The sequence below is a fragment of the Balaenoptera physalus genome (assembly GCF_965194825.1).
Source record: "Balaenoptera physalus genome assembly, chromosome: 13".
Lineage (NCBI taxonomy): Eukaryota > Metazoa > Chordata > Mammalia > Artiodactyla > Balaenopteridae > Balaenoptera > Balaenoptera physalus.
Window position 1 is genome coordinate 80217693 of NC_138892.1, and position 24321 is coordinate 80242013.

At 38.2% G+C, this 24321-nt stretch overlaps 1 protein-coding gene across 1 annotated transcript in view; it reads left to right on the forward strand.

The window, feature by feature from the left end:
- Nucleotides 1-179: 179 nt before the first annotated feature.
- SYT10 (synaptotagmin 10) overlaps nt 180-24321 on the forward strand; it is a 105068-nt gene continuing 80926 nt past the window's right edge. The window contains exon 1 of the mRNA XM_082419799.1: nt 180-22507. Coding sequence (XP_082275925.1) covers nt 22357-22507 — 151 coding nt within the window. The 5' untranslated portion in view covers nt 180-22356. The remainder of the gene's footprint in view (nt 22508-24321) is intronic.

Genomic DNA, 24321 nt, shown 5'->3' on the forward strand with positions numbered 1-24321 from the left:
ATAGTATGAGTGTGTTTCATGTTTGGTAATTGCAATCATTGTTGCTTTTGTTGTGGTCATCCATGTACAATGCTTGGGGTCAGTCTGTTTATCTCTTGTAAAAATAAAATACAGTGTGTGTGTGTGAAAAAAAATAAAAAAAAATAAATAAATAAAAAAAAAAAAAAAAAAAAAGAAAAGATGCTTGATATAATTTCTATCCTCTTAAATTTGTTGAGGCTTCTTTTGTGACCTAGCATGTGGTCTGTCCTAGTGAACATTCCTTGCATGCTTGATGAGAATGTGTATTCTGGTTTTTTGGATGTAGTGACTGTAGGTATCAGTTAAGTCCAACTGGTTTACTGTGTTATTTAGGACCTCTGTTGCCTTTTTGATTTTTTGTCTGCATGATCTGTCCATTGATGTCAGTGTTAAAAGTCTCCTACTCTTATTGTATTATTGTTAATTTCTCTCTTTACGGTTTTTAGTATTTGCTTTACATATTTAGGTTCTTGTGTATTGGGTGCTTATATATTAACGAGTGTTATATCCTCTTCTTGTATTGATCTCTTTATCATTATATAATGTGCTTTTTAAAAAATTTATTTTATTCAAGTATAGTTGATTTACAATGTTGTGCTAATTTCCACTGTACAGCAAAGTGATTCAGTTATACATATATATATATTCTTTTTCATATTCTTTTCCATTATGGTTTATCACAGGATATTGAATATAGTTCCCTGTGCTTTACAGTAGGACCTTGTTGTTTATCCATTCTATCTATAATGTTTGCATCTGTTAATTCCCAACTCCCAATCCATCCCTCCCCCATTGCCTCTCCCCCTTGGCAAACACAAATCTGTTCTCTATGTCTGTGATTCTGTTCTGTAGATAAGTTCATTTGTGTCATATTTTAGATTCCACATATAAGTGATATCATATGGTATTTGTCTTTCTCTTTCCAACTTACTTCACTTCGTATAAAAATCTCTAGATCCATTCATGTTGCTGCAAATGGCAATATACTGCCCTTCTTTGTCTTTCATTATAGCCTTTGTTTTTAAGGTCTATTTTGTCCAATGCAAGTATTGCTATCCCACTTTCTTGTCATTTCCACATGTATGAAATATCTTTTTCCATCTCCCCACTTTCAGTGTGTGTCTTTCGCCCTGAAGTGGGTCTCTTGTAGGAAGCATATTGCAAGTTATTGGGTTTTTATAATCCAATCAGCCACCCTATGTCTTTTGATTGGAGCACTGAGTCTACTGACATTTAAAGTAATTATTGATAGGTATGTACTTATTACCATTTTATTCCCGTTTTTCAGGTGTTTTTTGTTTGTTCTTTTGTTCTTCTTTTTGTTTTTCCTTTTGTGGTTTGATTATTTTCTTTTGTAGTATGCTTGAATTACTTTCTTTTTCGTTTTTGTGTATCTATTGTAGGTTTCTGATTTGTGGTTACATGGGGTTCATAATGTTTACCCATAATTATGTCTACTTGCTTTAAACTGATAGTCATAAGTTCAAAAACACATTCTGAAAGATCTACATTTTTTACTCCCCTTCTCCACATTTTGTGTTTTAGATGTCCTATGATATATCTTCATGTGTATCACTTTACTGTTTATTGTAACTATAGTCGGTTTTACATGTTTTTTTCAATTTTTAATCTATTTGCTGACTTATTTAAGTGATCCTCAATCCTTACTATATATTTTCCTTTTCTCTTGGGATTTTCCCTTTCCTGTAGATTCTTGCTTCTTTTCCATTTAGAGAAGACCCATCAACTTTTCTTTTAGAGTCGGTTTAGTATTGCTGAATTCTTTTAGTTTTTGTATGTCTGAGAAATTCTTTATCTCTCCTTCTATTCTAAATGATAAAATTGCTGGGTAAAGTAATCTGGGTTGCCAGTTTTCCCCTTTCAGGTCTTTGATTATGCCATTCTCTTCTGGCCTGCAAATTTTCAGCAGAGAAATCAGCTGATAAGCTTATGGGGCTTCCCTTAAAATTGACTCCTTGCTTTTCTCTTGCTACCTTTATAATTCTCTCTTTATCTGTTTCTTTTTTTCTTTTTGCCATTTTAATTATGATATGTCTTGATGTGGGACCCTCTGTGCTTCTGGTACCTGGATATCTGTTTCCTTCTTTAGGTTTGGGAAGTTTTCAGTCATAATTTCTTAAAATACATTTTCAGCCCCCTTTTCTGTCTCTTCTCCTTCTAGAATCCCTATTACATGTACGTAGGCATGTTTTTTATTATTCCATAGATGGTGTGTGCTACTTTCATTTTCTTTCATTTGTCTTCTGTCTGCTGTTCTGATTGGGTGGTTTCCATTATTCTGTCTTCCAGATCACTTATTCATGGTTCTGTGTCATTTAGTTGGCTATTCATTGCTTCTTGAATGATTTAATTATCAATTTTAGTTTGAGTTATCTTTATACTTTCTATTTCCTTGTTTAAAAGATCTGCTTTTATATCAATAATCTCTCTTTAGTTAACATTTTTACTACCACCTTTTTAATTCAGTGTCTGGTAGACTAATTATCTCTTTCTTTTTTCAGGGGATTTCTCTTGCCCTTTCGATTGGGAGTATTTCCTCTGCTGTTTTATTTTATCTATCTTTCTCTATCTCTACAAATTTAGGAGTAACAGTTATCTATTGTGATCTTGAAGAGGTATTTTTATGTGGGAGCATCCCTGTGTAGACAGCATGTGTTGAATGTCTTTGGTAGCAGGGCTGGTTTTGATGTGGACACCGACGATGTCTTTCCTCAGGGTATGCTGGCCTCTATCACTTTGACAGTGGATGTGGTTGGTGTTGGAAGACCTAAAGCTTGCACAGTGTGTGAAGTTGGACTTCCTTTTTGCTCCATGGCTGTTGCCACCCTCTTAGGGGTGAGGCCTACTCCCTAGTTGCTATAGCAGAAGCCCTGAGGGTCAGGTTTGAGCAGGCTCTGTTCCTTTTGAGTTTGTGTTTTGCCCCAAAGCAGGGGAGTGCTGAAGTAAGTGAGGTTCATGTGCTCACAGAGGTCTGATGAACCACCTATATAGACATCCACAGCTCTGCTCAAACACAGCCCAAGGTCACATACTTTCACCTGTTTTGGTTGTCCCAGAGCTACTGCAAATGCTATGGCATGGAGTGGATGGGGCCACAGTATTCACCAGGCTAGGGCTGGGGATCAGGGTGTTGTGGCAGTAGGAATTGAATTGGCTGCACTGCTGTTAGGGATCTGGGCTGTTTCTGGGGTGCTGATTGAGCTAGCACCAATACTGGCTGCCACTACCCCACCTGAACCAGATACCAGGCCCCTGAGCCTCCTCTGCATCCTTAAATCAGGTCTTCTCCCAGGGCCTGTCTGCCCCAGATGCAGCACCAAGCTGTAGCATGAAGTGGGCAGAACCAGAGCATTCACTCAGCTGGGAACAGGACAGCAATGTGGTGCTGATTAGGGTGGTTCCCAAGATGTGGCTTGAGTAAGAGCCAACAATGGCCACCACTGCCCCACACAGACCACACTCTCCATGCTCCCAATCTGTGTCCCTAGATAGTCTTCTTCCAGAACCTGTCTGCTCCAGACCCCGTGCTGTATGGCATTGAGTGGGTGATACTGGAGCATTTACTTGACTGGGAGTGGGGACCACAGCTTACTGGTCATGGTGCCTCTTCAGTAAATGCCAAAAATGTCTGCTGCTGCCCCACCCAGACCACACCCCAGGCACCCAGGCTGGTTCTGCAAAGCTAAACCAAATCTTTTCCTGGGCTCAACTGGCCCAGATCCCGTGTCAAGCTGTGTTGTGGGATGAGCAGGCTGAGGTGTTTGCCCCACTTGGATTGGGGAGTGTGGCAAGGCAGCAACCACTAGTGCGGAGCTCTCTCCATCATATTGGTTGGTGAGCCAGCACTTGCACACTCTTTGTAAGTGGATTCTAGGCTTCTCCAGCCCTTGAATCTGTCCCAGTGGTTCTCCTAGTAGCCATGTCTCCTCTGTGTAGATCTCTGGAACACCATGTGGCAAATGGGATGCTCAGTCTGTGGCTTAACCTGCTCACTCCCCAGAATGAGGGTCCACCCATGTAGACTATCTTTTCCTTTCAGATCTTTTCTGGGGGTGGAGGTTCTGATGCTATATCTTTTTTCCATCCTACCTGGTTATGTGGAAGTCCTTTTGCAGCTTTGGTTGTATAGGTATTCTTCTGCCAGTTTCCAGTTAGTTTCCTGTGAGAACTTTTCCACACATAGATGTATTTTTGATGTTTTTAAGGGGGGAGGTGAGCTCCATATACTTCTATTCTGCCACCTTGTTCCAATGCTCTTTGTCTGTTTTGCCAGCTTAATGAGTGTTTCAGTGGAGTGAGCTCCCTGCTTTGCCACTTTCCATGTTGTCACTCTTGTAATGTATTTTTTAAATGATTTATATGAAACAAATAACAAACTATTAAGACAGAATACATGAATTACAAATGGAAATAATTCTCTTACTTGTATTTACAACTTACTTATGAAGATATTCTCTATAGGATCTAGACTATTGACAAGCTTTGCTAAATCTTTGAATTCTATAATGTAATCAAATTATTTCCCAAGCTTGTCCTTTTAACAATGGTCTTTATGTTTTCTCAAAATCTATTTAGTAGAATTTAAAAGTAGTAAAATTTCTTAAGCAAATGTCTTTTAAAGGGATCTTATTCTATGTATTCTAGTACATTTTATTGGAAGTCAAGCATATAGTATTATAGTATCTAAGAAATTTTTAATTATATAAAAAATTTTTAAAGGGATTTACCATTTTCTTTTAATATAATCATGAATGGGTTAAACCAAGACCGAACATCTTAAAGTTTTTAGGCTATAAGTGATTGTAAACATCTAAATTCTCCCCTAAAGAATCATACTGCTCCCCAGAAGATGTGAGAAACCCACCTGAGGAACAGTGTTGTCACACTGCACAGACTAACATACCAGATAATTTTTCCCCTCTACATTTCATTTCAGTTAAAAATGAGAAGTTAACTGAAGAAGAGAACTTATTTTGTAATAAATTTTTAGAGTCAATTCCATTTTTGTTTATGCTATAAGGATGTACCACATTTGTTTATCCATTCATCAGCTGATGGATGTTACCACTTTTTGGCTACTAGGAATAATGATGCTATGAATATCAATATACAATTTTTGTGTGTGAACATATGTTTTCAGTTCTTTGGTGGTGTATTCCTAGGAATGGAATTTCTGGTCATATGGTAACCCAATGTTAAACATTTTTAGGAACTTCCAAAATGTTTTCCAAAGGGGCTGCATCATTTATATCCTTTGTTTAATTTGTTCACTGCTGTATCTCCAGCACTCAGACTATTGCATAGTAGGTCTCAACAAATAGATACTGAATGAATGAATGAATGAACGAACATAGTTCTTGTACTTATTAACAAGTTTTCTCTCAAATTAGTGACAAGCTCTTATTTAAAAGAAGAGGTCTTAAGGAGGCATTCCTAATCTCATTCTCTTTAGTTAAAGCAGAAAAGAATCTCAGATAGTTACCTACAACTCAGGAGCACATGTTTTCTCAAGAAATAATCCTCATGAGCATCACTTAAGAGTACAGGAATTACACATTCAAAGTAACATGAGAAGAAATGGTGGGAGTAACAAAAGTATATATATGATATATATTATCATTTATTCATAATTAAAACTTACTAATATCATCTCAGTTTGTTAGTGTATATACTAATAAAAACAAGGTGAGGGACTTCCCTGGTGGTGCAGTGGTTAAGAATCTGCCTGCCAATTCAGGGGCCACAGGTTCGATCCCTGGTCCAGGAAGATCCCACATGTTGCAGGGCAACAAAGCCTGTGCACCACTAAGCCCATGCACCACAACTACTGAACCTGTGCACCACAACTACTGAGCCCACGAGCTGCAACTACTGAAGCCCACATGCCTAGAACCCATGCTCTGCAACAAGAGAAACCACCTCAATGAGAAGCCTGTGCACCTCAAGGAAGAGTAGCCCCCGCTTGCTGCAATGAGAGAAAGCCTGTGCACAGCAACAAAGACCCAACACAGCCAAATAATAATAATAATAATAATAATAATAATAATAATAATAATAATGAAAGAAAGAAAAGAAAAGAAAAAAAAAGGTGATAAGATTGAACCTCATAAAAGGTGGTTTTCTATTTGTTTATGCAGTGGGCACATATTGCATTCCTCTCTCTAGGCGACTGAACACTGCAAAAGAATAAAGTGATTGCAACTACATTAGCAGAAACAATTAGCTCTACTAGACAAGGTGCTTCGAGCTTGTTGACAGTTTCAGAGTTCTATCTGTAATCACACAATATTTGGGTGTATATTTAAAGGTAATATTTGCCCTATGTACTCCAGATACTTGAGTAAAAACAACTTGGAAGCATGTTCCTATTTTAAATTCCTAGGAAATTCGTTGTGTTCTCATTCACTATTAACGTTACTAAGGGTTATGCATGTGAATCCAAGGAAACAATAATTCCTTAATTATCAGATATTGATGTGTTGCTGTATTTTGAACACCAGGTCAGCACTTGTTTCACCTTGAAACAATCGGTGAGCTGAAAGAATCCTAAAACCACTTAACTATAAAGTAGAATTTGTTTTCTTAAATAATGTCAATGATAATGAAATATAAGCTCACATGGAGAAATCATTTTCATTTAATATTTTCATGTTTCTTGCATCTAATTTAAATGATAGTAGGACATTTATCTAAATTTATTTTGATGCTGTATAATGAAATGCAGTTCAAAGCAAAGCACTGAAAAAAAGAGATGCTTGGATGTTATTACAATCAGGGTGGAAAAATGTGAACTCTATGAAAGTTTAAGGGAGACAGCGAGACTGCCACCATTTATTTAATTCCTGTAAAATATTAAGCATTGGGATCTCAGCTTTACATACATTATCTCATTTAATCGTCACACCATAGATAAAGTATTATAATCCTCAGGTTTATAGCAAATGATTCCGAGATTTTAGAAGCTTTATTGATCAAAAATACTAAAGGAGGAAGTGGCAGTGCTAGGATTTAAACTTAGGTTGTCTCTAAAGCTCAAACTCTTAACTACTAAACTATCATACTTTGTTCAAAATATTATTATAATTTTAAAATAAGCCCCTTTGTAAACTTTAGATTAATTCTAAACAATATTACTATTATTATATAAATAGTTTTTTCATATTCAATAGTAATACATGGTTGTTAATTAGATAATACAGAATGAAATTATCTAATCTTATCAGTGCTCAGTGTTCAGTTACAGAGAACAGAATCTTTTCCACCACTATAAACCAAAATAGATTTTACCAAATACTAAATGGCTTACAGAATTATTGTAAAGAGGAAAGAGACAGATTCTAGGTTGTGCTGTCAGAAAGAATGCCAGAGCCATACCACAGGGAATTACTGATTCTTAAATGATTAGAAGTTAGAATTCAAAATCATGCCATCACTGCCAGGACTAGGAAACTGCTCCACAATCTACTCTGTGCATGCTATACTACACAACGACAAAATGGATGTCCCATGGTCAGCTTCTTGACAATCACATTACAAGCTACTCAACACGGGGACCCCTTTGATGATGTAGCAAAAAATCAAATGATTCTATGACTATGCTTGTGAGAAGAAATGGGAGTAACAAAAGTATATCTACTGCCTCACTTGTACCTTCCAAATTTCCTGCAATAACATGGGGTTTGTGGGTGTTAAACAGATACAGAGCTCAAGCTGCAATGGAGCCTAAGGAATGGAATTTCTATCTTTCTAGTCTCTACAGAATAGGAAAGCATCTGAGAAGAGGTTGGAAGAGGTGTAGAGCACTAGTCATCATAGCTGCTAAGCCCATCTGACATGACCACTGTGAGCATTTGTTGTTTTTTCTTAATATTTATAAATCAGTAAATTTGTACATCTATATAATCTGATTAATTTTTATTGAATAGCTGAGTGGTATTCAATTTTATGGATATACCACAATTGATCTAATAAATCCCCTATTTAGAAATGCAGACAGTTCTAACATTTTTAATATTACAAACAATGTTTCAATAAATATTTTTGTTGCTAAATCAGTGAACACGTTTATGATATTTTCCTTAGGATAAACCCTTAGAAGTGAATTTCTAAGTAGAGTATGCAACACTGTAATTTTAGAGAAATATGTATCAATTTATCTTCTTACTAGCAGTGTACACAATTACCCATTTCCCCCCCAAATCTGGCCTACATTGGGTCTTATCACATTTTTAAAAAGATTATCATATTACTAAATTTTGTAGTTACTTGACTATTAATTAGGTGGGACTATTTGGGGGCTTACTTCTGGTATAAAGTCTTAGAAATAATTCTTGGTTTTAAAGAGGCCACAAAGAACAACAGCTCTCAAAGTGTGGTCCCTGGACCAGCAGGAACTTAGAAATGCAAATTTTTATACCCCCACCTCAGACCTACTGATTCAGAAACTCTGAGAGTGTGGGCCAGGATTTGTGTTTTAACGAACCCTCAAGATGATTCTGATACATGCTAAGTTTTGAGATCACTAATTTAAAAGATAAATAATGGCTACTCCTACATCCTTTTTTTAATTAAAAATGTTTTACACTTAACTTTAAATTCATTTATACACACATTATATAAAAATTTACAAAAATATACAAATATGACCATATCATTCTTTTTTTTTAGTGAAGTCTTTGAAAAAATACACTCAAAATAATGGCAAGAATTTTAAAGTAGTAACCTCTATTTTTGTAAGCAAGAGATGCAAAGAAAATTATATTCTTATATGTTTCTGGTAGAAATGTGATTTTAAATGTGATTTCATATAGCAGAATTCTCTTCTTTGGGAACCTAGGTCATATAAATGAAATTTTCAGTATGTAAGGATCTAGGAAGTTCACTGCAACATACACCACGCACTGCTACAATATGTGTCACTGCATTGTAGAGGGATCCATAGTGACGAATAACTAAAAATAAAGTGAATTTCCATCAGTAGGGAAATTGCTGAATAAATTATGGTATATCATCACATTGAAAAATTTTTTGTCACTTAAAATAATTAAAGCTACCCAGTTGAACTGAAGGAATTTTCATTCATTACAGTTGGGTAAGAACTGTACCTTTCTGGGAAATAGACAATGATAGAACATCTATTTATACATGTCTATCCATATACTTGTTAAATCATATGAGAGAGGAGAAGAATGGGACTAAGATGTATGCTAAGTTCTTAAATTGTATAACTATTTGGGGTAGTATTGGTTGCTAATGTGAATGGAAAGGTAGAGAAAGGTCATACTTTTATCATTATATGCTTTTATCAATACACCTGCCTGGCTTAATGTCTTTTAATCTCATTTTCCTACCCTATAAGCATCTCATGAGGATAGGTGAGAAGCAGCAGCATACTGCAATAGTTAAGAACCCAAATTCTGCAACCTTAAGGACTTACTCCAAATCTAGGCTCAACTACTAATGGTTATATCGCCTAAGGAAGGCAACTTCAACTCTCTGTGGCTCAGCTTTCTCATCTGTAAAGTGGGAAATAGCACCTATCTCATAAGTTTGTTGTGAGAATTAAGTTAATATATGTAAAAAGATTAAACTATGCCTGTCACTGTTCTAAATGAGTTAATATATGAGTTACTATTTGCTTACGAAGTGTTTAGTTTTATTTAATTATTTATTTATTTAATTATAAATTATTAGATAATTTATTTAATTAACATTATCATTATTAAATTAAAAAATAAAATGTATAACAGTCTTGACACAAAGCGGGTGCTCAAAATTTAGAATTGTTCCTAAAGTGCAAGTGACCACTTTCTTTCTTCTCAAAGGACATATTCCACTACTATCACGGGCTCTTTCTTCTAACACCTATTCTCTCAACTTCCCTGGGAATATAACAGTTTATCAGTTTCTGCTATACTCTGGTGTTTCACTTCTTTTTTCTTCCAGTTTTATTGATATGTAATTGCCATACAGCACTGTATAAGTTTAAAGTGTATGACATAATGATTTGACTTACATACATGATGAAATAATTACCACAATTGGTTTAGTGAAGTTCCATCATCTCATATAGATACAGAATTAAAGAAATAGAAAAAAATGTATGTTTTTCCTTATGTTGAGAACCCTAGGATTTACTCTCTTAATAGCTTTCATTTATAACTTACAGCAGTATTAATTATCTTTATCATGTTATACAGTGCATCCTTAGTACTTATTTATCTTGTAACTGGAAGTTTGTACTTTCTGACTGCCTTCCTCCAACTCCTCTTCCCCTCACCCTCTGCCTCTGCTAGCCACAAATCTGCTTTTTTTCTGAGTTAGTTAGTTAGTTGGTTACACTTTGTTTCTGAATTGTAATTGACCTTCAACACTATGTTTGTTCCTAGCCCATAATGTAGTGATTCAATATTTCTGTACATTTTTAAATGATCACCATAATAAGTCTAGTTGTCATATGTCACCATACAAAGATATTATATAATTATTGATTATATTCCCCACACTGTACATTTCATACCTGTCACTCATTTTTCTGGTAACTGAAAGTTTGTACCTCTTGATCTCCCTCACCTATTTCTCTCCTTTCTCTATACCCCTCCCCTCTGGCAACCAATGTTTCTTCTCTCTAACTGTAGTTCTGATTCTGTTTAGTTATGCTTGTTCCTTTGTTTTGTTTTTTAGATTCCACATATAAGTGAAATCATACGGTATTTGTCTTTCTGAGTCTGACTTATTATACTTAGTATAATACCATCTAGGTCCATCCATGTTGTTGCAAATGGCAAGATTTCATTCTTTTTCATGGCTAAGTAACATAACTATATATATATATATATTCATTTATTGATGTGCACTTAGGTTGCTCCCATATCTTGGCTATTGTAAATAATGTGCAATGCACATAGGGGTGTATATATCTTTTCTAATTAGTATTTTCATTTTCTTTGGATAAATACCCAGGAGAGGATTTGCTAGATCATGCAAACAGTTCTATTTAATTTTCTATAGCTCTATTTTTTAATTTTTGGGAAACCTCCACATTGTTTTCCATAGAGGCTGCACCAATTTACATTCCTACCAGCAGTGCAGAGGGTTTCCTTTCCTCTACATCCTCACCAACTTATTTATTTATTTATTTATTTATAATACCATTCTAAGAGGTGTGAGGGGATATCTTACTGTGGTTTTGATTTGAATTTCTCTGATTAGTGATGTTGAGCATCTTTTTATGTGTTTATTGGCCATCTGTCTGTCCTTTTTGGAAAAATGTCTATGCAGATATTCTGCCCATTTTTTAATTTGGGTTTTTTTTGACATTAAGTTGTATGAGTTCTTTGTATACCTTGGATATTAAACCCTTGTTGGATATATCATTTACAAACATCTTCTCCCATTCAGCAGGCGGTCTCTCCTTTTTGTTGATAGTTTTCTTCATTGTGCAAGAGCTTTTAAGTTTGATGTAGTCCAATTTGCTTATTTTCCCTATTGTTTCCCTTGCCTGAGGAGACACAGCCATACAAATATTGCTAAGACCAATGTTAAAGAGCATACTGCCTACGTTTCAGATCTTACATTTAAATCTTTAATCCATTTTGAGTTTATGTTTGTATATGCTGTGCAAAAGTTTGATTCTTTCATATGTAGCTGTCCAGTTTTCCCAATATCATGTATCAAAGAGCCTGTCTTTTCCCCACTGTATATTCTTGACTCCTTTGTCATAGATTAGTTGCCCATATAACTTTGGGTTCATTTCTGAGCTCTCTATTCAGTTCCATTGATCTATGTGGCTGTTTTTGTGCCAGTACTAACTGTTTTGATGACTACAGCTTTGTAGTATATTTTGAACTTAGGGAGCATTATACCTCCTGTTTTGTTCTCGTTTCTTAAGATTGTTTTGATTACCTGGGGTCTTTTGTGTTTCCACACAAATTTTAGATTATTTTTTCTAGTTCTGTGAAAAATGCCCTTGGTATTTTGATATGGATTGCACTGAATCTGTAGATTGCTTGGGGTAGCATGGTCATTTTAACAACATTTTTTCTAATCCATGAGCACGACATATCCTTCCACCTGTGTCACCTTTCATTTCTTTCATCAGTTTCTTATAGTTGTCCAAGTACAGCTCTTTTACCTCCCTACTTAGATTTATTCTTTTTAATAAGATTGTAAATGGGATTATTTTCTTAATTTCTCTTTCTGATAGTTCACTGTTAGTGTGTAGATTTCTCTATATTACTTTTGTATCCTGAAACTTCACTGAATTCATTGATGAATGCTAGTAGTTTTTTAATGGTTTCTTTAGGATTTCTATGCATAGTATCACGTCACCTGCAAACACTGACAGTTTTACTTTTTCCTTTCATTTGGATTCTTTCAATTTCATTTTATTGTCTGACTGCTGTGGCTAGGATTTCCAATACTATGTTGTATAAAAGAGTGAGCATTCTTGTCTTCTTCCTATCTTAGAGGAAATGCTTTCAACTTTTTACCATCAAGTATAATGTTAACTGTGGGCTTTTCGTATATGGCCTTTATTATGTTGAGATATGTTCATTCTATATCCACTTTGTTGAGAGTTATTATCACAAATGTTGAATTTTGTCAAAAACTTTTTCTGCAACTATTGAGATGATCATACAATTTTTATTCTTCAATTTGTCAATATTGTGTATCACATCGATTGATTTGCATATATGAAACCATTCTTGCATCCCTGGGATAAATCCCATTTGATCATGTTGTATGATCCTTTTAATGTATTGATGAATTTGGTTTGCTTATATTTTGTTGTTTAAGAACAGTGTTTCCTTATTGATTTTTTGTTTGGATGATCTGTATTGATGTAAGTGGGGTGTTGAAGTCTCCTATTGTGTTACTGTCATTTTCTCCCTATGTCTGTTAATATTTGCTTTGTATATTTAGGTGTTCCTCTGTTGGGTGCATATATATTTACAATTATCAGATCTTCTTATTGGATCAATCCCATTATCACTATGTAATGTCATTCTTTGTCACTTGTTATAGTCTTATTTTAAAGTCTATTTTGTCTGATATAAGTATTGCTACCCCACCTTTCTTGTTGTTTCCATTTGCATGGAATACCTTTTCTACTGTGGTATTTCTGAAACAGGTAATTAAAGGTTTTTATTTCTGATAACTAGAAAGAAGGTAATAGGGCTAACAAATGGCATACATTAAGTTATTCATTCATTCATATTTATCAAATGACTGTTACTGCTGGCACAGCACAAGGCAATTGGAAAAGAGCAGTAATGAATGAAGAAAAGTTCTCTATGTACTAGAGTTTATATCAAATTAATTATTCAATTTAAATTATGACATAGAGAATAAAATGAAAGCACAAAGTCAAAGAATTCAGTAGAGAACAAAGAAAATAGGCAGAGGTCAAGTCAGGTAAGGCTTTACAGGCCACATGCAAGGTATTCTATATATCTAAAGCACAATGAGGAAGCACTGGGATGACATAATCAGAACTGTCCTTTTAAACAGTTAAACATGATGGATTGAAGATATGTTTTCCTACCCCTCTTGAAATGACACTGAAATGACAATACAGCAATGAAAGGCTATAAATCCAATAGGATAAAAAGAATAGGAGAGGACACAGGAGTTGATAAAAAATGTCAATACCTTTCCAAGATAGAAGAAGGTGGAGTAGTAACTGCCGTCCTGAGTAGAGGGAGCTTAAACCTCTAGAGGCAGATAAAAAATGAGAAGTTAATGCATCACCTCACAAAGCCTCAGAAAAACGCAAATATGAAGATACCTTGTACTGATTCTGCAGAAGTTGGGGGTAGGGTGAAGGGCTAAAAAAGGTGGGGTTAGGAGTTAGTGTAATTCTCTAAATGTCTTGAGGCTCAAGTCTCCACCCATAAAATTCTTGTGGTCAGGTGATTACACTTCTCCAATCTTGCAAATAAAAGGGTTTTTCCCTGGAGATAGAAAGGCTCCAGAAACAAGACACCAGGATTTCAAGAGGGCAGATTGAGGCACCAGAAAAAGGATGGTTAAGTAAAAGCAGACAGACTTTAATTATTACCCCACATCTCTAATGAAAGATTAGATTGTCCTTCTCTGAAATTTTGGGATGCTCCACTTCAAAGTACACTGAATCATCCTTCAGTGAAGCTGACTGGTTGTAAGCCTTATTAATGCATTTCAACTCCATATTATAGTGTTCTTAAATATAAATAGAGAGCATTTACATCTAGTCATTTTTATCAGCAGACACCTGAGAAAATCCCACAACATGAAAAACAACAAACAAACAAACAAACAAAAGTTATTCAGGGACACATAGTTTTTAGAGGCAGAAGCCCGATGTGTCTCCCTTTGCCTGGCAAAACAATAAAGTTATCTTTTTCTACTTCACCCTAAACTCTGTCTCCAAGATTTGATTTGGCACCAGTGTAAAGAGAGGCTGAGCTTTGGGTAACAGTTTTGGCAACCATGAAGGGACCAACTTGGGGATGGTCCCAGGGGTGTCCCTGAAGGCCAGATCACCTGGGACCCTTGCCTGGAAAGGCTGAGCCCCAATCATACCCCATCCACCATCCCAGCAGCTGGACTCTGAGGCCGGAATAGATGGTGGAAGAGGGACAGCCTTAGCAGCTGCACTTTTGCCTTGAGGATGTTCCTCTCTTCCTCCTGCCTGGACCACCCTAGACTTCCTCCTCCAAGAAATTATTTTGGGGAAGCAGAAAAGATAGCATCTTATGTTGTGATACCTCTGCCAGAATCTGGGTCTCCCCTCGCCTGGAAGCTTCCTTACATCCCTCCAAAGCCGGGAGACAAGAGGCTGCTGAAAGTGTGAAAAAGAGCAATGACCTGAGCAGCAGCGTGAAGAAAAATGGGAGGGACCCTATGATGTTCTTATTACTAGTCACGCTTCTCTAAAATTGCATGGAGTAAAACTGTGGGTACATCACACTAGAGTAAGAAGATTACCAGAGATGAACCAGCCAAGCCTGCCTACAGCCAGTGAGCAGACTCCCAAAAAGCAGACATCTCACCCTTTGGGAAATTATTTGTTTTGACAAATGGAATGAAAATTCTGTTTTCTTATCCTTTCTCATACCTTTTACTACAAAACTATAGATTCATATGCTGATTCTTTCAATAATTTTAACTGCTAGATATGTGGTCAGCTTCCTATTTCCAGGTCTTCAGGATTGCCTTAATGGGTTTTCCCCATACAGGGAATGGTTTGAAAACAACTGGCTACAAGTCTCTCCAAAGTGCCAAGTCCGGACCGGGTTTCAGGCTTATTCCTAAGGGACTGATATCTTAATCATATAAGACTTGGATCTGGGACTTGGAACTCAAATATTTCTAATTCAGTATCTATTCCTGCAAATTTAGGCAGGACTACACCCCATCTCAGCAGGAAGTAGTCAGAGCAGTCGTCACCCCATCAAAGAAAAAGGGGTAATGAAACCAAGTGGGGCCCTGTGGGGCTCCTCGGCATGGAGGCCCTTTTGTTCCCCATTTCTTTGTAGGCAAGACTCCAGCCTCCATGACTTTCCCTGAGTTCCAAAGGGCAGGTTCAAGCAGATGCTAATCAAGAGAGGAGCAGCCAAGAAACCACCTTAGGCAAGATTAAAGGGACAAGAGTAGCTCATCAAGATTAGGAGACAGACCACCTGAGATGAGATTAAGAGAGTGCATTAGTCAGAGTTCTCTAGTGACAGAACAAATGAATTTCAGAGGTAGTAAAATTTTTGGATGGAAGAACCCCTGGATGATCATTTACTAAAATGAGAGTGTAATAGATGACAAGCCTTTTTTTTTGCAAATGATTAATGGATAATTCTAGGTCTCTCATTTGATCTGCATGAATTTTGGTTTATTGACATACCAGTTTCATAAAATGAAAGCATAGCTCGAAGCCCAAATCACTATTTGTAGTTTTCTTTTCTCTTTTTTCTCTTTTCTATTGAGGGAATGGTATTCTTTAATCCACACTTTTGGTATTTTAATACTTACATTGCTACAGTTCATGATACACTAAAATGTGGTGATCATCTCATAATATACACATAAATCATTATGTTATACATCTTAAACTTATTCAATGTTATATGTCAACTATATCTCAATAAAACTAGAGCAAAAAGAAGTTATTCAGAGGGAAAAGATACAAGACAGAAGCAGTGGAGGAAAGTTAAAGATAACAATTAACATGGTCTGAAAAGAAGTACAGACTATATGTCCATGAAATAAGAAACAAAAACAATCAGTAAAAAGTATGCATATCTTAAAACTATAATAGCTGAAATTGTAGAAATTTAATAGAAAGTTCATAAAAGAAAGTCAAGCATACAGATAGCCAATAGGCACATGAAAAGATGCTCAATATCACTAATTACCAGAGAAATGCAAATCAAAATTACAATGAGTTATCACCCCACATAGGTAAGAATGCCCATTATCAAAAGTCTACAAATAATAAATGCTGGAGAGGGTGTGAAGAAAAAAAAACCCTCCTACACTGTTGGTGGGAATGTAAATTGGTGCAGCCTCTATGGAGAACAGTATGGAGGTTCCTTAAAAAATTAAAAATAGAGTTACCATATGATCCAACAATCCCAATCCTGGGCATATATCCAGATAAATCTCTAATTCAAAAAATACAAGCACCGCAATGTTCATAGCAGCACTATTTACAATAGCCAGGACATGGAAGTAACCCAAATGTCCATCAACAGATGAATGGATAAAGAAGATGTGGTACATGTCTACAGTAGACTACTACTCAGCCATAAAAAAAAATGAGATAATGCCATTTTCAGCCAAATGGATGGACCTAGAGATTATCATACTAAATGAAGTAAATCAGACAGAGAAAGACAAACTTCATATGATATCACTTATATGTGGAATCTAAAGTATGATACAAATGAACTTATTTATAAAACAGAATCAGACTCACAGATATAGAAAACAAATTTATGGTTACCAAAGTGGAAAGGGGGAGGATAAATTAGGAGTTTGGGATTTGCAGATATGAACTACTATATATAAACTATGTAAACAACAAGGTCCTACTATATACTACAGGGAACAATATTTAATAACTTGTAATAACCTATAATAGAAAAGAATATATATATATACACATACATATATCTGAATCACTTTGTTGTACAACAGAAACTAACATAACATTGTAAATCAACTATACTTCAATTTTCTTTAGAAAAAGAAAATAAAGTCAAGGAAATTTCCCAAAATTTCAACTGCAAAGAGTAGGGGGTGGTAGAGATGGAAAGCAGAAGAATAACAAAATAAAAGATTCAATCCTGGTGGTCCGAAATCCAACATAAAGGAGTTCTAGACAGGTGCAAGAAATAGAAAGAAATAGAAAAATAGAAAGCAAAGGATTATCAAAGGAATAAATCAGTAGAATTTCTCAAAATTGAGTCTCTGAAATGCTCACTGAATATCTGTCAGGATAAATGAACAAGTGAATACAATGGAAAAAGAGAAGACACCACACCTTCCAGAGTGATGAATCAGATTGATTAAAAGGATCTGGAGCCAGAATAGAATGGGATTTCTCAATAGCAATACCCATGCCTGCAAGCCAGAAATCTGGTCATCATCATCACCACTTGGGTGTGAATGACGATGCCATTCTCCAAATTAAAAAATATGGAGAAGGCTCAAGCATGTACAGGAAGTTAGAATTGGGCCCTTATGAACCTGAGCTACTATAGAACACAGAAAAGGAATGTGGTAAAGCTTTAAATAAATTAAAATGTAATATTTGCCTCTGATCTTCATTTTCAGAGTGAGCTCAGCTGTTCTGATATTTCTTCATTTACTCACTCTCTTACTTCCTGTCTTTGGGATCAAGTAATATTTGAAATTATTTGAATGAAAAAAAATGTTGACTGCCATATCAGTAAACAAAGGGTGTTGCAGCCATCAAGCCATCACATTGCAGCCACCCCAAAGGTGAGCCTTTGAGGGAACTCAGGATAGAAACAGGATGCCTGCCATCAAGCAGTCAATCACTGCAGCAACCCCCCCAAAGGTGCACCCTGAGGAGACTCAGGATGGGAAAACACAGAATATTGGCCCCACATAGTTAAGGTGCATATCAAAGGAATGATTTCAATGAGCCCAGACTCTTGCATCTTCCCATATATAGAAAAGTGCCAAATTCCTTAACTTAAGATATCTGGTTTTCTTTAACAGTAATGTTTTTATGTTCAGACTACCTGGTTTTTGTTGCAAAAACGCCTATATATCCTGGATCCTCCCTTACATTTTTGGAGTGGTCCCTCAGAGTGATCTAAGAGTCCTGTCTCCCAGGGTTGGGCTTGAATTCCTCAGAAAATCCACCAATACCTCGGGTAGATCTTTACCTGAGACGATAACTCCCTCTCCTCCATATTTTGAAAGGGGTATGGGAAGAGGAAAAAGAAAGAATTGGAAAAGCATTGAGCAAGCAGGGAAATCAGGGAGTACTGAATGTCCAAAATTACCACTCAAGAGGCTAGTTTAGCTCACACAGGAATTCTCATAGGATCTTCCCCCCCAAACCAATTCCTCCTCTACTTAATGCAAAGGTCACTCAGAAGGAAGCTGTGACAAAGACCCTTACAGCCTGTATTTTTTGACTATCAATGCCTCACATTAACACAGCAAATGGTGTTCAGTAAGTGTCAGCCTAACCTGTTCTCCCATTCCTTACTACTTTAGCAACTCCTTCAGAGTGTTGGTGAGGAAGTATATGAAAATCTGTATTGTGTGGTTTATTAGGCTCTTATTAAAATAGTTGGCAAAGAAATTTAAAGACTGTGAGTTTAAATTCTTGTCATGTTATCCTTCATCATTGGAAAAAAATTACTTTCAATGCAGTTTCTACTTCCCCAAAACTCTTACCTGAGCTTTAATAAGTGACATAAAATCCTGACTTGACCCACCTGTTAATGAACTGTGAGATGGCCTAAAGATGCCATCTCTAGATGGCCTAAAATAAATAAAATCCTTATGGTATTAATTTTAGAAGAAAGCAAAAATATTTCAGACAAATGAATTCAGAAAAATGAATATCCAAGTGAAATTAACTCTGCTTGTTGTGGAAACACAGCAGTAGGAATAGTAATAAACAACCAAATAGTAGGAACAGCATAAAAAAATACCAGGAAAGTTATTTTCAGAATTTGCTTACTTAATAATATTTAACACTGAAATCAAACATAAGAGGGTCATTAGAGAGACATTCTGCCTTACTCCACATAAGCAAGTAAGTAGTATAAAATCACTGATTTGGTCATCCCACACAAGAGCTCATATAGTAAATATGAAAACACAGCATTACATTACAAGTTGTTTCATATGGCTCAGTCTAGAGTGTGGAGGACTGGAGGGCAAGGACAATTGGAAAGGGCCTTACTAAAATCTGTTACTTATGAAACTGAGCAGGACCCTGAGGGGCCTTCCTGAGTACAGAATCTCCTCTCTGTCCCCCATTTCTTGATTGTAGAAAAAAAGGCATTAGTCTTCAAGGTCTTCACTAATTTCCAAAGAGAAGGCTCAAGCAGTTAATGATTAGGACAATAGAGTCACAGGACTGCTAGTTCCTCCTGAAGATAGATATACAATCTGATGCGTATCTTTAAGTTATTCTGTAGAAACTAAGACCCCCCCACCCAGGTGGAGGATGGTGACTACATGCTGACCACAAGCATGTAGGCCTCAGACTGGTTAGAACCAGAAGGTTGAGGTTTCCAAAACATCACCCTATTACTTCACCACCAACCAATCAGAAGAATGTCCACAAGCTGATCACACAACCTATGACCTTCTTTCCTAACACTGTCTTTAAAAACCCTTGCCTGAAAGCCATTTGAGCATAAGCTGCCTGTTCTTCTTGCTTGGTGCCCTGCAAGTAAATCCTTACTTTGCTGCAAACACCCACTGTCAGAGTTTGGCTTTCTGTAACATCAGCACAGGAGCCCTTGTTCAGTAACACTTATCTTTAAACATAGTGGATATTCAAGATTTTTTTAAATCCCAGTGAAATTATTTCTTTAGTCAATCTGATCTAAAAAAAAAAACCCAAATCGATGTGCATTAAAAAAAAAAAAGGAAATGAAGCCTGCAGATTTTACTTTCTCTTAATTCACGATAAAAATAGTCCTAGTTATACCAATTGTCCTATGAATCAGGTCAAAATGATTCAACTAATAAATGCTCCCTACTGGGATGTTATGCTGAATATTTATAGTAAGCTTTATCAGTGTCCTTACAGAGGAAATAATTTATCACAAACTGTCAAACAGTTTAAAATAAAACAACCTATTCTACGGGAGCAAAACCTGCTGTCCCAAAATGTCTCTTTGGCATATAGATTATTTTGAGCTGAAAACAACAGTACCAAAAAGACTCAGGAAGAAACTTCGACCTTCCTCCTAGCTGCCTAAAAAAACGTAGATAGAGGAGTCCAGGAAGGGAGCTATCATCATAGGTAACTATTGTATGAACTAGATTTGTAGACTGGGAGGAACCTAGCAAGGTCTGTTTGTTAAAATTTCTCTTGTCTCCATATGGCCGAGAACACATTTGTTTACCAAGCATTTGCTTTCCCATCTCCATGTGAATTGCCTTCCTCCCCTTCGAGGTACCAAACCACTACCCCCAACACCCTTTTTTGCCTTTAGCTGAAGAGGGCTTTTAAGGTGAGGGTTGCAGCCATTTTGGTGAGTTACTCATTTTTCCTGAGTCTCTCCCACTGTATACATGTTGTATACATATTTTTTCTCCTGTTGATTTGCTTCAAATCAATTTAATTCGTAGACCAGCCTGAAGAATCAAGACGGGTAGGGGGAAATTTCTTCCTCCTCAACAAGAACAAATTCAGGATATTCCACTTCTAAAGTAAAGAATCCTTACCTAACAAAGGTTAAGTCAATCTTCAGGTTATAATATGGGATCAAACTCAGCCTGAAAACAATTTAAAAGCAATGTAAATGCATTTCCTGTAAACTTGTGGCACATGTTTATTAACATTATTTTGTAGCTCTAGCTCCATTAGTGATTATCATTCATTTGCATTAGAGAATTATGAGTCCAAGCCCCTCAGTCATCTCCTCGACTGAGATAAACACCTGAAAACAATTTCCTCAGGTTAAGCAGTGGTGTGTGTGACAGATTTGAAATTAACCCTCCTCCCCTTTAACAACTGTGGCTTGTCTTTTTCAGTATTTAAGTCACTTGAAAGGGTGATAAATGGGTTCAGGTTATGCAGTCTCAATCGCCAATTCCAGATTAGTGGACAGAATCCTAACTGAATATTAATACAAATAACATATTTTGTTTTGGGATCTCCTAAGTTTAATAAAGAAAAAATCAAAAAGGCAATCAATTAAAATTTGACTATTCAGTTTGTTTATGCATAAAGAAAAACTGAACTGGGTAATCAGTAAATGTACCTCATGGTGAATTTCACTACTAGTAATAAAAAGACCTCTTGGGTTGAATATTCTGTCTCTAAACAATCATTTTTAAAATGCTTTCCTGGGATGTCTTCTTTCTATAGACATCTAGTTTTATTACTCATCTACTCGTTTTTTCAATTTAACTTTTTCAGTTTGTTTTCAGTTGGAATGACTTTTCAGAAAAGTAGAACCGGATAGAGCACATCCGTAGTCACGTTGGAGGGAAGAGGGGATTGGTGTACGGAGGCTGAAAAAGGTACAGAGAAAACCAAGATTTCTCGCCCTCCTGTGCCCCCAGAAGAGCATCCCCAGCCTCAACAGGACAACCCAGCAGGGGAGCCGGGCCGCCCCTCCCCCATGGTCTCCCCCTTCCCCCGGGGACTAAAGAAGGGGGACGGCGCGTTCTGTTGGGGGTCACCGGGCCGGCGCCAGGCTGCGATTGGACGCGCCCCCATCAGGCACCCGCCAGAAACACAAGCGCTGCAGCAGCCGAGGGCTTTAGTTTTTTTACGTCTCCCACCCCCTCCCCTCCGCACTCCATGCCAGGTCTCTCTCCAGCTCGCTTGGGCTCGTTCGCGCCGCGTGAGAGTTGGCAAAAACCTCGCAGCCGCCGCTGCCGCCTCTGCCTCGCCCCGGTTACCGCCCCAGCCTCTCCGCCTTCTCCCGAGCCCTCCGCTCCCGCCATGGGGCCAACTTGGGGCTCCTAAATTGCCGCCTTTTAGCTGCGCGCTCTCCGGCCAAAGTCCTCGAGGGCCGGTTATGGTTTAGGGCCCTAGAGGGGCCAGCACATAGGTAACGGGAAGGGGAAACGACGGCTAACTGGGGGAAACAAGGCCAAACGATGAGTTTCCAAAAGGAGAACGGAGTGAGCAGCCTGTGCCAGAAGGCGCTGCACATCGTCACCGAGCTGTGCTTCGCGGGCCAGGTGGAGTGGGAGAAATGCTCGAGCATCTTCCCCCCGGACAGGGGCAGCCAGGGCGGAAGTAGCGCAGGTAATTGGGGGAGGGCTCCGCTCGCGACCTCCCCCCAGTCGTCTGGGACCCGCGTCCTCTCGGCTCTAAGCTCCCGGGTCCTGAGCCTTCAGTGTGGCGCCGGCGCATCTTTGGGACGCCGCGCTTTCCTATCCTACCTCTCTCCTTCCTTCTGGTCAGCTCCTGGCGACTTCCAGCGTGGATTGTTCGGGTTTTGTCTCCTCGCCTCCATCTGCCCGGCTTCTTCCACTTCTCCGGTCCACTCCGTACCCGCCGGCGCCGTCTCTAGCTCCCAGGCGCCTGCACCCCCCCCTCTCTCAGCTCTCCCACGCCTCCGATCTCCCTCCCGGAGTGGAGGGGCGAGCGCGGGCGGCGGCGTCCGACTGTTAGCCGAGCGCTGCCCGCGGGGGCCATTCGCCACCCGGACTCTGGCTGTCCTAGCTTGTACCGCGGGTGGTGGGTCGCGGCTTGGGGAAGGGGCCGGGCGGAAGAATCCGGGCGTGGACGCAAAGAACCGCGTTGGAAATGGGGCTGCCTTGGCCCTCGAGAGCAGAAAAGATCCCTGTAGGGATAACCCGCGGTCGCAAGCTGTCTAGCATTTGACAGTGTGCAAAGCCCTTTAATACATATGACTTTATAGGGCTTCATGACAACGTTGGCCCAACAGCAGGGATTATGGATCCCATTTTTTTGACGCGACAGGTAAGGCTCAGTGCACATACAGATTTACGTGGAACAGAGGCAAAGGGTTATAAATCCTTTCTACACACGTGCTCATACACCCCCCAACACAGGCACCCTCTCTGCCCCTTCAAGAAACTTGGGGGGAAAAAACGGGGTGGGGTGGAGGAAACACATCGACCTTCAGAAATCTGGAGGTGGAAAGAAGTCTCAGGTGACAGATTTTTCTCAAAGGGGGGTGGGGAACGTATCAGAGCCACTGTTTTGGTCATGCTTGGGGTAAAGGGTTTTTTACCACCTGCGCTATGTGCAGCCTGTTGTGCTGTTGACGCGGGCGAGATGGATTCCGGAAGTTGCTGGCCCCGTGGTTTTAAGAGTCCCTTGTGAGAGGGTCAGTTGTTGCTTTGGGAGAGGAACACTGGTTGGGGATTTTCGTCATCGGGCTGGAAGGTTATCATTCCTTCTATAGGGTCTTGTTTCTTTCCCCTTACTTTCCCGTCATTTTAGTCACCTGGCAGGGCTTCATGGGTTGAGGGTAGCCAAGGCAACAGGTAAGAGTTGGACCGTAGCTCAGTGTGGAACGTGACGGTGAACTCTGTGCTGGGGAGGAGGCAAAGAGGGCACAGTTAGTGATCCCCTCATCCACTACTACCAAAGACAAAGGGAGAGGGGACTGAGGTGGAGGAGAGATGTGGTTTAGTCTTTGCATACCATTATTTAAGTGGAATATTTGCACTTTTAAAATTCTCTGATCTTGGCAATGGGAACCACGAGAGGCTTCTGTGTGCACTTGGCAGAACCTGAGGAGATGTTGCTATTTGGGCCCTGGAGCGGAATGATACATAATTGCTTCTGTACATATTCTGGAAGCGTAGACATTTTGTGAATTTTTATAAACACAACAGAGTCTTTTCCGTTTATTCAGCAGGTGTTAAATTGCTAAGAATGTATGAAACTCAACTACTAGTGGAAGGCACTGGGTGAACATTGTGTATATGCTTGTCTTGTGTATGGTAGCTAAGCATGAGATAAACACTCAAAATAGAGTGAACTTAAAATCCTGTGTGGTGATTGGATAAGTTGCTCTGAAATGTCTTTGATGATACACTTGCTAAAGATAAGACTAAGAGAAGGAAGTGAAGTGAAAGAAATGA